This window comes from Amphibalanus amphitrite, unplaced genomic scaffold, assembly GCF_019059575.1.
Source record: "Amphibalanus amphitrite isolate SeventyFive unplaced genomic scaffold, NRLGWU_Aamphi_draft 000611F_arrow, whole genome shotgun sequence".
NCBI lineage: Eukaryota > Metazoa > Arthropoda > Thecostraca > Balanomorpha > Balanidae > Amphibalanus > Amphibalanus amphitrite.
This window is the reverse complement of record NW_024882105.1, coordinates 25541-38897: the sequence shown is the minus strand read 5'-3', so window position 1 is coordinate 38897 and position 13357 is coordinate 25541. Positions and strand designations below refer to the sequence as shown.

The 13357-nt window shown below is 48.5% G+C and overlaps 1 protein-coding gene across 1 annotated transcript in view; it reads left to right on the top strand.

Moving 5' to 3' along the window:
• The window catches only part of LOC122363253 (synaptogenesis protein syg-2-like), a gene marked incomplete at its 3' end in the record, with an annotated part of 84982 nt that overhangs the window by 53056 nt on the left and 18569 nt on the right, over positions 1–13357 (top strand). The window contains exon 3 of the mRNA XM_043332300.1: positions 11862–11994. Within this exon, the coding sequence (XP_043188235.1) occupies positions 11862–11994 (133 nt within the window). The remainder of the gene's footprint in view (positions 1–11861; positions 11995–13357) is intronic.

The window sequence follows — 13357 nt, the reverse complement described above, 5'->3', positions numbered from 1 at the left end:
ACTACATATGGATTAATGACTTGGCTGACTCAGAGTAAGAAATGCACATAATACCTATAACCTGATTAGATGTTCTTTTACTGAATGAATGCACTGCATAACACTGTGCAGACTACGAGACAGAGACTCATTTACACTGTTAAAATAAAGTCTTTAACATCGCTTCGTGTCAGCGGGCGGGCCAGAATTGGTTGCTTCAAACGGCACTATTTCAACTGTCTCTCAGGAAATAGAGCTAAATGTGCGGTGAAATCGCGTGCCGCAGGCCACAGTGGCCTCGGGCCCGGCAGCTAAGTGAAATATCGGTCTGAGTGAGACGTTTTGTCAATGCCAAGGCTGGAAGTCACACCGTCCCAGCGACAGCTTTGTGGTAGCGTTTCCGATAACGTGTCACTGTCAGATTGAATGTCATTTTAAATCAATGAAACTTCGATTGACGATTGATGTTGAGAGAGCATGTCTAATAAACTTGTCAAGTGAGGAATGATCACTTGCAATTTAGCTGAAGCAGCAATGAGTAACATTCAATTCTGTCCCCATTTTTTTGTGGTACAACTCTCGTTCTTTGTCTCCACTTGCTCCCTCTCTCCCTCAATATCTATCTCTCCCCTCTTTCTCTCTCTCTCTCCCTCTCTCTCTCTCTCTCTCTCTCTTCCTTCTTTCTCTTCCTCTTTCTTTCCTTCTACCCCCTTCTCTCCCTCTTCCATCTGAGCTTGTCAAAGGCGGACCGACGAGCCTCGGGTGCGGGTTCAACCGCAGACCATCGCGGTCTCGTCGAAGTTCAACTGCCCCCCAGGCGCTGTTTGATCAAAACACGACCCCAGTGAACCGTTTTCCGGTGGTCGGCTCGGTCAGAGACCGCCAACTCGGCATAGCGGCCAACCCGGGGCGCCACTCGAGGCCCGGCCGGCACGCGGCCAGCGCTCCTGTCCATTGTGCCGAGTTATTCGGCCGTTGGGCGTGCTCATTGCGCCGTGAACGCCCAACTTTGCGCCCGGAGCCGTTTCGCCAGTGCACCTCGGGCCGCCGATCTTCCTCCGTTGACGTCATTAATCGGTTGGCGGAACGAACGAAGCGCCGCGCCGACTCGATTATTGCGTCATTGGAGGCCGGAGTTTGGGCGTTCGCCCGACGCTACTGGCTGGCGTCCGCGGTAATTCCACGATGGGAGGTGACCCCGCCACTGTCGTCCGTACGCTGACTATCGATTTCCGGAAATCGACAAAGCGCGATGACCTATGGGCCATTGTATAGATTGCTTTGTTTGGTGAAAAACCATCCAATGCCATTGTCACCTGCCATTCATGCTCGCTAGTCCATTTTCGTGCGAGCGGATATTCGCTAATGGGCTTGGCCCCAGGTCAGGTAGAGCACACAAACAGTTTTTCGGGAAAGGAGACACACGAAGCTCTAAAAACATACCAGTTGCAAAAGAGTCATTACGAAAAGCACGCAATTCACAGGCATTGTAGCACTGAACTACGGTGAATAACGGTAGGGTTACTCCTTACAGATACAGATAGTTAGGTAAACATGTCTGATGTAACAACAAAATGTGTTGAATGCACCATGTTCCATTTTAAAGATGCGAGTTTGGTTTTCAGCATGTTTAATCAGCTAAATCACGTCGGTTCTCTTTATTAATTTACCTTTTTTCTTTTAATTTTCAATGCATCACACTGAAAACAATTTGACCCAAGGCTGGCGAGTAAACCGGTGTTTCGCGGGTACCCCTATCCGCAACCATTTTTCTCCGTTCCGCTGCGCTTGCCAATGCATGACTGATGAATATGGGTCTGTGTATTCGTACGTTTGTACACCCGTCATGCACTTTGGGTGCAGATTACGCTTACACAGCCAGCAATGCATGGAAACACAGTACCACAGGCGGCGGCGGGGTGGCGGTGGACAATCGGAAAGAGAAGAACGCTGAACAATGTGTAGGTCCGCACTATCGGTGCTCGCGGCACGGCGTGGGCGCACAGACTGAGCCAATAGTGTTGGAGCCACACGGCAGGTGTCGCTGCAGTGGCGCCCGCGGACAGAGAAAGTTTTTGCCGCACGACCCCGTAGGTGTCGCTCGTCAAATGCATTTCTCCGTTCCGCTGCGCTTGCAAATGCATGACTGATGAATATGGGTCTGTGTATTCGTACGTTTGTACACCCGTCATGCACTTTGGGTGCAGATTACGCCCAACACCCCATCTGCTGCAGTGGCGCCCGCGGACAGCGAAAGTTTTTGCCGCACGACCCCGTAGGTGTCGCTCGTCAAATGCATTTAACCACCCTCCCAGGGCCCGATTTCACCAAGTGAATATATTCCATTACGGCGGCGTACATATTCACTTTTGGCATATTATGACATATTCAGTTTCACCAAACTCCGTACAGGGATAGGGGAGAGTGGGGCAAAGCGGCCACCCGGGGCAAAGCGGCCACCCATCGTTTTAGCCCTTCGTAGCTGGGGTCAGTTCCAATTTATGGTTTCCAATTATACTTCTCTTCACGGTCGTTCGAATGAGCCAGACCGGGGTTTCAGGCCCATCACCATTGTTCTGTGAAACACGGAAAAGCATTTCTTGCCAGGTTACCAACTATGTTTACAATTTTCAAATGTTATGTTATTCCATAACCGTTTGGATTTTTTTATAAGCGTTCTTGTCCATGCATTGCATGGTTATCGTACATGCATTCTACCAATTTTAATGTTTTTTACCCCACTAAAAGCTAAGCTGGAATATTTTTGTCTCGGACGGTATGCGCGGGGCAAAGTGGCCGGGGCAAAGTGGCCACCCCCCAATTGGCCATAAGTTGTTTCCATCTGGATAAAAAACATTATTCATATTCAAATGTGTCGTCGTGCATTCATCTTGGCCACTTTTCAGTTGCATGAGTTATCAAATAATGCAATTAAATGTTTTTTCATGAAAATCCTTTCTTTGAATACCTACAGGTGGAAGATGATAAAGTAAACATCCATCCTCGCTTAAACCTTGTCACCATCAAAACCCTAGTCGTACATGAGGCAACTATGTTGTTTCTCATATCGGGACCTGAGAAGACGGCGGTGGCCGCTTTGCCCCAGGGTATGGGGCAAAGTGGCCAATATGCATAGGCTTAAAGTTTTGTCAATATCTTCCATATGTGAACGCCTTTGGAAATAAAACGCAGTTGAAATAAAAGGCAACTTAATAGGGATCACATTGGTATAGAAAGAATCTTTCCAAGTTAAAAAATCAAGCGTTGGCATCGTGAGAAGCGTTAGGGTGGCCGCTTTGCCCCACTCTCCCCTACTTATTCAAGACAAAGACAAAGTATCAGGGCTGCGGAGTCGATGGATTTTCGGCGACTCCGACTCCGACTCCGACTCCGGCTTTAAAAAAACAGCTCCGACTCCGACTCCGACTCCGGGCAGAATCGTCGACTCCAACCGACTCCAACTCCCGACTCCGACTCCGCAGACCTAGCAGGGCTGCGGAGTCGACAGATTTTCGGTGACTCCGACTCCGACTCCGGCTCGGGTTTCTAAAATCGACTCCGACTCCGACTCCGACTCCGGTCACAACTGTCGACTCCGACCGACTCCGACTCCGACTCCGACTCCGACTCCGCAGCCCTGCAAAGTATGACTGCAGAAGTCCGTCGTTTTTTGGCATAACTATTACGTTTGAGGTACTTCTGGTACGCCGATCTGCTTTTTCAACAGCTGTTTGCCGAGTTTGCTGGCATTGAAAGTATGCTACTTTTTGTGGCATACTTTGAGAAACAGCTTGGTATACATCAATTTTTTGTATGATAATGTTACAAATTTAATGACTTCATCGATGCAACGTATGATAAAAACATGCCACTGGCTGTACGCAAAAAGTTTTAGAGGTCATAATGGTTATTTCTTGCTGGATATATAGGGTATCGTGTGTCAGGGCTTATATTGAAATTAAACCCCAGAACAGCTATTTTTATAAGGCTTATCTCATCGTGGCATCACTGCGATTAAAATCACCCCATCATGCAGAAACACAACAGGGAATTCCCTTTTTCATTCGCATTCACGATTACATTATTGAGTTTTCCACTTCCAAAAAAAAAACGACAGTTCACATTGTATTTTGATAACACAAAAGGCCAAAAGCGTTTCAAATCATTCTCACCGTGATTATTACACCGTGCTCTTTATACAGCGTTTTACCGAAGAGAAAGTAAATAGCTGGCGAGGGCGAGAGGATGAACTGAAGTCCAGTCTAGCAACGCCTTGATTGACATGCCCAGCATGTTGCATCACAAGTCACAACGCTTCATTACATTCGTTTTCATCGCCCACTTTTACTATTTCTTTGCAGTATCCATATGCTGTCCAATGTCCATATTTCTCTTGTGTTGTGGCCAAATGATTCAATTTATCACCGGCTTCCCGCTTCCGTTTAGGTTCAGAGAATGATTCCGAAATATTCTCCATATTTGAAGTCGTCGGTAGACCCTTCGATTATTTAAAAACTTGATTCAGGTAATATTTCAGATAATTTGTCGGCTAGTCGGCCGTGCTCCTTGCTACCATCAGTGATCGGTAGTTAGATAGGTGCCTCAAGTAATGCCATTTCTTGTTCGGCTTTACCTATCTATATTTGCTCTAAACCACTCCAGAATTGCGTAGAAGATGTGAACAAATATTAAAGCAATATTTAATGAGAAATAACTTGGAAGGAAAAATTAATATTAATTCAAAGTCCAATAAAACCCACACACGCCAGTAACTTCAACTGTGCTGCGCGGCTTGCTGCCGATTGTTTACATTTTGGCTTTGGAATGTCATGCTCCGAGCAAAAATCAAGGGCATTATTAGCAATATTTCCTTAGGCACTTCCTCTTGTATGATCAGCAAATTTAATTCTTATTAGCGTAGCCAGAATTTTTTTCATAATATTGTATATCTGAGCATTTAAGCTCGTCGACTTTAAATACGGAAAAATATACATAGTGAATGCATGTCCCCGACAAGATGTATGCATGCGCGCCGGTGGCTCTCAAACTACGTAAAGCGGGCGTAGTGAATATATTCCTGTGGTGAAACAGAATAGTATTGTCGTCGTACTTTGTCGGTGTACTTTTCCAAAGTACACCAAGAATATATTCACTTGGTGAAATCGGGCCGGAGTCAATTTAGGGCATTACACTTCGCAATTCACCCTGGAAAGTAGTAACCCTCCACGACTATTCGCGCACCAGTGGTTCGCGACCCCTCCATCGAAAGGTATTCATTGACGCCTACCTGGCAGACGCGCCCCACAAACCCCTAAGAGAGGGGTTACCCTCCACGCCTACCCTTCGCCGACCAAGTCACGAGGGCCCAAAAAACTCCCACGCTTGTCCATTTTTCAGAGAAGATATCTATAAAATGACAATCTCACACCCAGAAAACATCGGTGAGAAAGTTTCACATCAGTGGGAAAGGTCAAATCGAACTCCCATAGGAAATTCGACATGGCCCTATCGCCAGCAGTCATGCAGACCGCCCGAAAAAGGGGAAGATGTGTCGCCGCTGCTTTCGTGACCTATATAAGAATTAAAATGGTTTCACTTAATAGTTTTGGAGGAAAAAGCGCTGCCAATCGTCCCTTGATGAATATTGCAGAGGTTTTAAAGATGCACCCGAACAAATGTACTTTCGCCCCCACTTGAAAACCGCCAAACAATGTGCCAATATATCATTGGTGCAAAAAAGTTAAAAAATTGTTGTAATTCAAAACTGTAAAGAGACAGCGCCATCTAGTTGTGGTGGTTGAGCCAACTCCTTCAGAAAAGGTTATGTTAAGGTTCGCCATTCACGGATACGCGTATGCGATATTTCGAGTAGTTCCAACTCTTTCAGTGAGGGCTATGCCAATGACTCGACACCCGCGGGGACAATATCCGGTGCTGGGTAGCTACCTTATCTTCGGACTGCAGGTACGGTGCATATTTTTGAGTAATAACGCGGGGTAGTCTGCTTACCCTCTTACCCTCTATCTGGACATGGCGAGTTAATACACATATACCACCCGCAGAGCAACGCTTAATTCGCCAGCTTCGGGTGAAATTGTTTTCAGTGCATTCTGGGGTCACAAGAGCCTGGACAAGTTTCCCCTCAGTCTCTGCCTCGTCCACTAGCGTCTAGCTCTGGTGGGCTACTTTATTAAACATTCGAGAAGCTTAATGACTGAATCATAGCCTTGTTTTAAAAGACTCTGAATGTAGCTTGAAACTCATGAAGATAGAGGGCTGCGTTCAACACTGAAACTTTGAAACACGCACTGAAATTCCGACACATGCATGGCGGAGCCCAAGGAAGCCTCCTTTCATGAACTAGCAGCTCCCTCCTCTCCGCTCGCCCCCCCCCCCCCCTCCCCCGTGACCTCGGAGCGCCAACTAGAATAAGGCCGCCAGTCTAATCCCATCTCATAAATTTATGAGGCGCAATAGGAATTAATCGTCTGTGGGCTGTTAAGTCCGAAATCATCATTATCACATGATCGCGAGCGGAAGATATATGGATGCTAAGGGGACGATGCAACAGAGATATTTCTGGGCCGGGAGCCATGTCCCTGGAGCTCATGCCGCTCGTAAATCATACAGTGAGACTCGGAATGATTAAACGGCCATTTCTTCCCGAGTTTAGGCATTCAATATTTTAGGAAAGAATGTGGAGCTTACAACCACACACATTTCGGGATCCGAAGCTACTGAAACTTTTTTTGAGCTTCATGTAACTGTGTTTGGAAGGTGACATCCATTATCGAATATCGAAGCACCTTACTGTTTTCTTCGTCGTTTGCTGCTGCAGCCCGTACACAAAAATGCTCTTCTCTCTGTTATTCAGCAATGGACGGAATCCACCATTATTTTCCACAAACAGTCTAAGCACGGCTAAACAAACATTTCCGTCTGCTGTATCCACAGTCGTGCCCTGGCCCCGTGTCGGCCGGCTCTGCCCGGGGAGGTGCGTTAGGAGCCGGTCCGCCGGCGTGCCACTCTGGGCGGCCCGGCTCCACCCTAGCATGGATTAGGTATACTTCATCCATGACCCTAGCGACACAGACCCGGGCTGGACCGGGCTGGACCGGGCGCCACCCACCATCGACCAGCGGCGGCCGGCCACCGGCGCGACGGCCCGTAACCACCGCCAGAAGCATCAGCACCGCTCGGACAATGCGCCCAACCACCGGCCAAAATTAATGGCCACTCAGTCAGGCCTGAATGAGACCTTTGTGGTCGGCGCCGGCCGTCGCCGACGGCAGAGTCTGCCTCTGGTGGCCGGCTTGTCATCGCCAGAGCGGCCGGCCCGCTCGCTGTCCGCGCGCGCGGCAGGACGACCCGCGCGCCCTCCGCTCGGCTCGCCCGGCCGGCCGGCTGTCCGCTCGGCCCGCTGTCGTCCCGCCGACTCGACCCGCTCTGTCCGTATTCTCCGAAGAGCCCAAAAGCCGCGTCGACAGTCGACGAGCCGAGTTCATCACTGAGCACTGAGCAGCTCCTCGAGGGTTGCTCGTCGGGGATTGGATACGGCGCTCAATCGGCTCAGGAGTGGCGAAATCGACAGGTGCCGCTGTGCCGGCTCCGCGCCGCTCCCAATCATTGCTCGCTCGGGCTCTGAAAGGCCGACGCTGTGCGAGTGTCGCGCGGCGACGCTCCCCAACAATAGCTCCATTGTTATCTGTATCCAATGGTCAGTGCCACCAGTCGTAGGCGGAATGGCGGGCATGTCTCTATCTGTCTCTGTCTCAGTCTCTGTCTCTGCCTCTGTCTCTGTCTCTGTCTCTGTCTCTGTCTCTGTCTCTGTCTCTGTTTATCTAACATCTCTCTCACTCTCTTACTCCTCTCACTCTGTCCCTTCTCCCGCTCCCCGACCTCAAATTTCCAATCACACATTAGGTAATATTTTGCTAAACATTGTCTGATGCTCACATTACGTGGCGTATTATCAATTATGGGATTCTTACAAGTTAGCTCAGTAACGGCATTTATAATGGAAATTGATAAAAGTGAAATGGTATTAGGCCGTACTGACGAATGACAAATAGAGCTGACAGGTCATGACGTATAAGTGGCAAATCTAGGCTAGTATTTTGCTTTGCTTGTCTTCAAAAATATCATGGCAATGGCATAATAAATGAGTTTTCTCATTAACATTTGCCAGTTCTTGCAACAGGTGAGGAAAGGCGATCTATGCCCACTCGTGTGCTATATTCGAATATGAGTTCGAAACGTTATGCTATGCCTTTGAGTCATCCTGGATACAGTTGCATGCTGTATATACCTACCTACAACGGCACCAGGTCTCAGACCCTTACACAACATAGAACACCTCCCGCTGAAGCGAAAATAGTCTATTCTGACATCTGAGAATAGATGACTCGTGAATCAAATATCGCAATATGAGAACATCCTGGTATGTATTTGATAAGCTGACAGGGCTGCCGATATTAGCTGCCACCGCAGTGTGTGGACCCCGGCGGCAGACAACGGAATGGCGTGAACTACACGTACAATGAACAGCGGTGAGTGATGGTTTCCAGTCACTGCATGTCACGTGCGTGTGCAGTGAGCGGCCATCGATCGCAGCGGACGCGCAGAGCCGCGACAGTGACCGCTGGGGCTCGGTGGACAGACAGAGAAGACGGGGCAGACCGCAGCTCTCAGGACGGCCGAGCCCCAACTCAAAGAGCGGCTCAAACTCGGCCGGCCGCCTTCATCCATCAGAGGCTATACACACGAGGGCCGGAGCTGTGTTTATGAGTGTGTGCTCTCACGGATGAAAGGGGCTCCGAGCGCCGCGCGTGCTACGACCGCGACCCATTGAGGGCGGCGCCCACTTACTGGCGCTGGCAATGTGGGGGATATGTGCGGCGATTCTTCACCGCGAACTGACAACGACGCCCACTCAATCACCTGGCTGCAATTTCTGCAGCGCTCCGCCGCTCGGACGGAAAATTCGCCGCGGCTCACCGGACTGGTCGTAGCCAGCGATAGTGCCCACCCAGCTTAAAACTTGTATTAGCCTCCCACCGAGGCATGTATTGGCTTACCGGGTAGCTGCACGTAAAATGGACGTCAGTTCCTCCCCAGTAATTATGGATGGTCTAAAATACGGTGATGTAGCTCCCATCATATGACCGTCATATTTAGCCTGAATGCGCGCCGGGCTGAGCACGATGGTTGCCATCCATCTGCGAACAACGATCACCGACTCCGCCTATGGTCCAGTCCTTCTCTGTATCCAGACCCCATTTGTACACATACACCGCCATTATAAATGCGCCCCACTCGGCAGGGCAGGCGGTCCATATCCCCGCCCCGCCGCCTACCCGCAGCCCTTTTCAGGTCGATGAATGAGCCTAACGAGTCCGGTCAGGAAAAACAGCGCCCGTACTGTGCGACCGGTAATAGATAGCCTCCTGTCGGCAGTCGACTCAAGTGAAGAACGGAACGGCCCACCAAGACGGATGACTCGGGACAGAAGCAATAGGCGCCGCGGGCGGTCCGCCCGAGCCGGCCTACGATGTAATAACCCGCGAGCGAATTGACAGCGCGGCCCGAGAGCCCATCGTATTGCATCGCCAGACGTAACCCGATTGCAGAAACACATTGCACAGACTGTGCTGGAATGCAACCCGGATGTGTGATTATTTTAGTGCATTTGATATGCGACTGAGAGGGAAGTGCTAGTTTTATTGCATTGCTCGTCTGTGACTTACTTAATGTTAGCAGATCCATCTACCCCTGAGGTTATTATCCATAACATCATATATGGTAAGCTGGCTATGGATGGCCGTCTTTATTAAGGTCATAGACCATCCGAGATCAGGCGCCGTTGAGATTTATGCCGCGCTTCAGATCCGGCGTTGCTGTATTTTGCCAGCCCGCTTCAGTGATGTATGTGTGCTTTCCATCGGTAAACCGTGCTTTTGCGAGGCTGCTTCTTGATATATTGGGCTCCAAAATACATATTCTTTATCACCACTGCACAGCACTGCTTGCCGCGTCAATATAACTTGACGAAACCTTTCAGCTCGTTTGCCGGGCAAAGTTGCGTTGGGCGCTTAATGCCATAACTTATAAGAAGCTGTTCCATTCAAGTCTCGCCTAATCTGGCTAACTTTCAACATCTCAACTTCTGAAATTCGGAAAACTGAGCAACTACTTGAGATGGCGTTACTGACACCAATCATTTCGATATCGGCATATGTTTCTAATGTTCACGCTCTTGTGATGGCCGGAAAATTGCTCGAGTTATATTTCACCGAAATGTTTTCGCAGCCACTGTCCGAAGAGCCAAACTCTGGTAATACCGCCAACCGAGAACGTGTTTCTTGTTCTTAGTTAGGTGGAACCGAAGCCCTCAGACAACCGTCGTACAACTTCTTCTGTTGTTTATACACAAAATAGACATTATGAAAATTTGACTCGAAAAGCCGTACATCAGGAAAATTGGAACCTCTGGAACTGCGGAAGACGATGAAAATGGCTCCCAGCTTCTATTGCCTAAAATCGTATTGCAGCCAAAATAACTCTAATAGTAAGTTGTTGTTTCTTTTATTGTTATATTGTAAGCAGTTAGCACTTCATGATACCATTATTTACATTGCCGCATCGCCTTATATAGTAAGTGTAGCGAAAAAGTGAGTACATTTGACTACTATCACTGGCATTTCTTGCCTTCAAGTTTTTTCCTTGCCTTCCAGTTGATATTTATTTATTATCGTTTGCATTTATAACTTTCCAGAGGCTTATATATGTTATATAACCTGGGGTAGGGATGAGCTGACCTTTCTGTTTTTCATTGTGCATGTCACCTGAGTTTACATTACAAAATTGTGTGTAAATATTTCAAAAGCATTACTTTTATGGAAACTCTACTGATCCTGCAAACAGTGCACGTGCAGTGTTAAATGTCACCATATTTGCTTGCTCTCTATGGACATAAGAAGCCCTGTTTTCGACCATGCGTTGTACGATAGATAGCACGTTATTTTCCAAAGTCGCTGTAGCTGAGCTGCCTGCGGCAGTTGCGTAGCTTGGATGTGCCACAATTGATTGCATAAGAAGGCTAGACCTCAATGGAACCCAAGGATCTCGCCATTAGTTGGATATCTGGGAGTTATAGGTAAAAAAGAATAGGCGAAAAAATCAATGAGATCAAAACTATTGAGTCCATTGAGAGCCAAACTCCCCACATCTCATTGATATATTACGCCATGCGCACAACTACGGGACTTGGTGGACACGAAAAGTGGATGACACCAAAATTTTGCCCAAAATGTTACATGTTGGGCACAATTTCTCTGAACCTCTGAAAACATTTCAATTAGATCTTTTGAAAGGTTTCCTTAATTTCCCAGACAGTACGATTTTATTGAATGAATATTGAATTGCTGTACGTGACAAGCCTCCATCGATTGATTGGAAAACTCGCGCGGCGACGCGGACTAATCCGACGACGCATTGTATGTCACCGTCAAATGTCAAACTGTCGGACAACTGCCACATTCGCGTTAGATAAATGACGCGTCCGCCTCAAGTGGCAGACCTGAATTGATTCATAAGACATGCGGTGGACTGGTGGTGCACCATCAACAGAGACAGTAATGCTGCAAGCCACGACACTGACCATGTGTGCTAACTGTTATCGGGGAAACGGTAACACTGAAAATAATGACGTCGCTGGTCGTCTGTCACACTGACCCTACCCAGCTAACATTATCGCGTCCACATGGTGGTAACAGTGTAACACGCTGTAGGTATTTCTCCCACAGTGGCAGAACAAACGGTGTTGTGTGTGATGGGTAACAGTGTTCCGTTCCCTGGTAACACGCTGCATGTTTCCCCGACAGTGGCGGTACAGACTGTGGTGGGCCTGGTCGACGGAGCCGTCACACTGCCCTGTGAAGCCAGCCGGCCTGACCCGGACGATAAGCTGGAGCTGGTACTCTGGTATCGACTGGGCTCCAAGCTGCCCTTTTACACGTGAGTTCTCACCGCCCTGCCATTAACCCTAGAACGCCTAGGGGGGGGGGGGGTTGTATCACCCCCCCTGAGGTTTTTTCGAAGTGCACGCTAAACGGCTTGTCGTAGCGGGCTGAAATTTTCAATACCCTCTGGGGCAACCTTTGCGCATCTTTTGCCGAAAAAAAAATTGATCGGGTCATGTCAGGTCACGGAGTTATGACGTCATAAGAGGTACAGCCTCCGGCCGACAGTTACCAAACGTGTGCGCCGAATCCCTAGGTTTTCTGCCGGTGATACCCACATTGTTTGATGGATCATGATGAAACTTCCCATGCATGTTGGGGCAAGCATTGGCTATCGTGTGGTGCAAGAAAATTGACCGGGTCAGGTCAGGTCACGGAGCTATGACGTCACAAGAGGAACAGCGTCCGGTACTATTTTTGAAAAGCGCCCGAACCACTATTTTGCTAATTCTTGTCACCTCAATGGGAATATGCAGCAATATTAGCTTCTATAGGGAGCAAATGGACCTCCCAAATCCAAAAATACAATCAGATTTCAAAAATTTAAATTTTGATTTTTCGAATTTCTGCCGCCGACTGTGACCTTGCCGACTTCCGGCGCTCCCAACGCGCCATTTTTAGAGCTAGGGAAACGAAATACATACCAAACGATAGAGAATTGATCAAGGAACACGATAGTGAAGATTTCAAGTCGATATCTCCCACCGTTTTGCCGCAATCGCCGCGGAAAGTTGAAAAAGTTTGATTTTTTCGGAAAATTTGACCTTTGACCGGTCATAAGTAGGTCAAATGTTGACCTAGGACCAAAAAATATACCACCAATCGCGAGATCTCGTTGAGAGCAATCCGTTGGTTTTTTTCCGCTAAGCTCTACGACCTTCCGTTTCGAAACGCCAGGGGGGGGGGGTCGTAACAACCCCCCCCCCCCCCTGGTCGTTCGTGTTATGAGAAATGGCCTGGTCGTGCGAGGGTTAAGCTGACATTGCTCAGCCTCAGTATCACTGTGGTGCTGTCATTGACATCATCATCGTCGGAATGACAAAAAAGTATATCGCAGCGTCCTGTCTGAACTGACACTAGTCTGACCCGGCAACAGCACAGAAGCGTCAGAGTCTATAGCCGGCTAGTCTGTGACAGTAACTAGTCACGAGTATGCACACGTGGAGAGAGTGCCGACTGTCTGAGACGCGTACCAAGCCTGACCTCGCAATCGCACAGCGATGTTGTGAGACTAGCCAGGCCATCTGAAACGGTATTAAAGCCAGATCTGGCCGACTGGGACCGATATTAAGCCTAGTCACCAGTCTGGGGCCGCTCTCCAGTCTGACCCCATCTGTCTGGGGTTGTTCCCAAGTCTG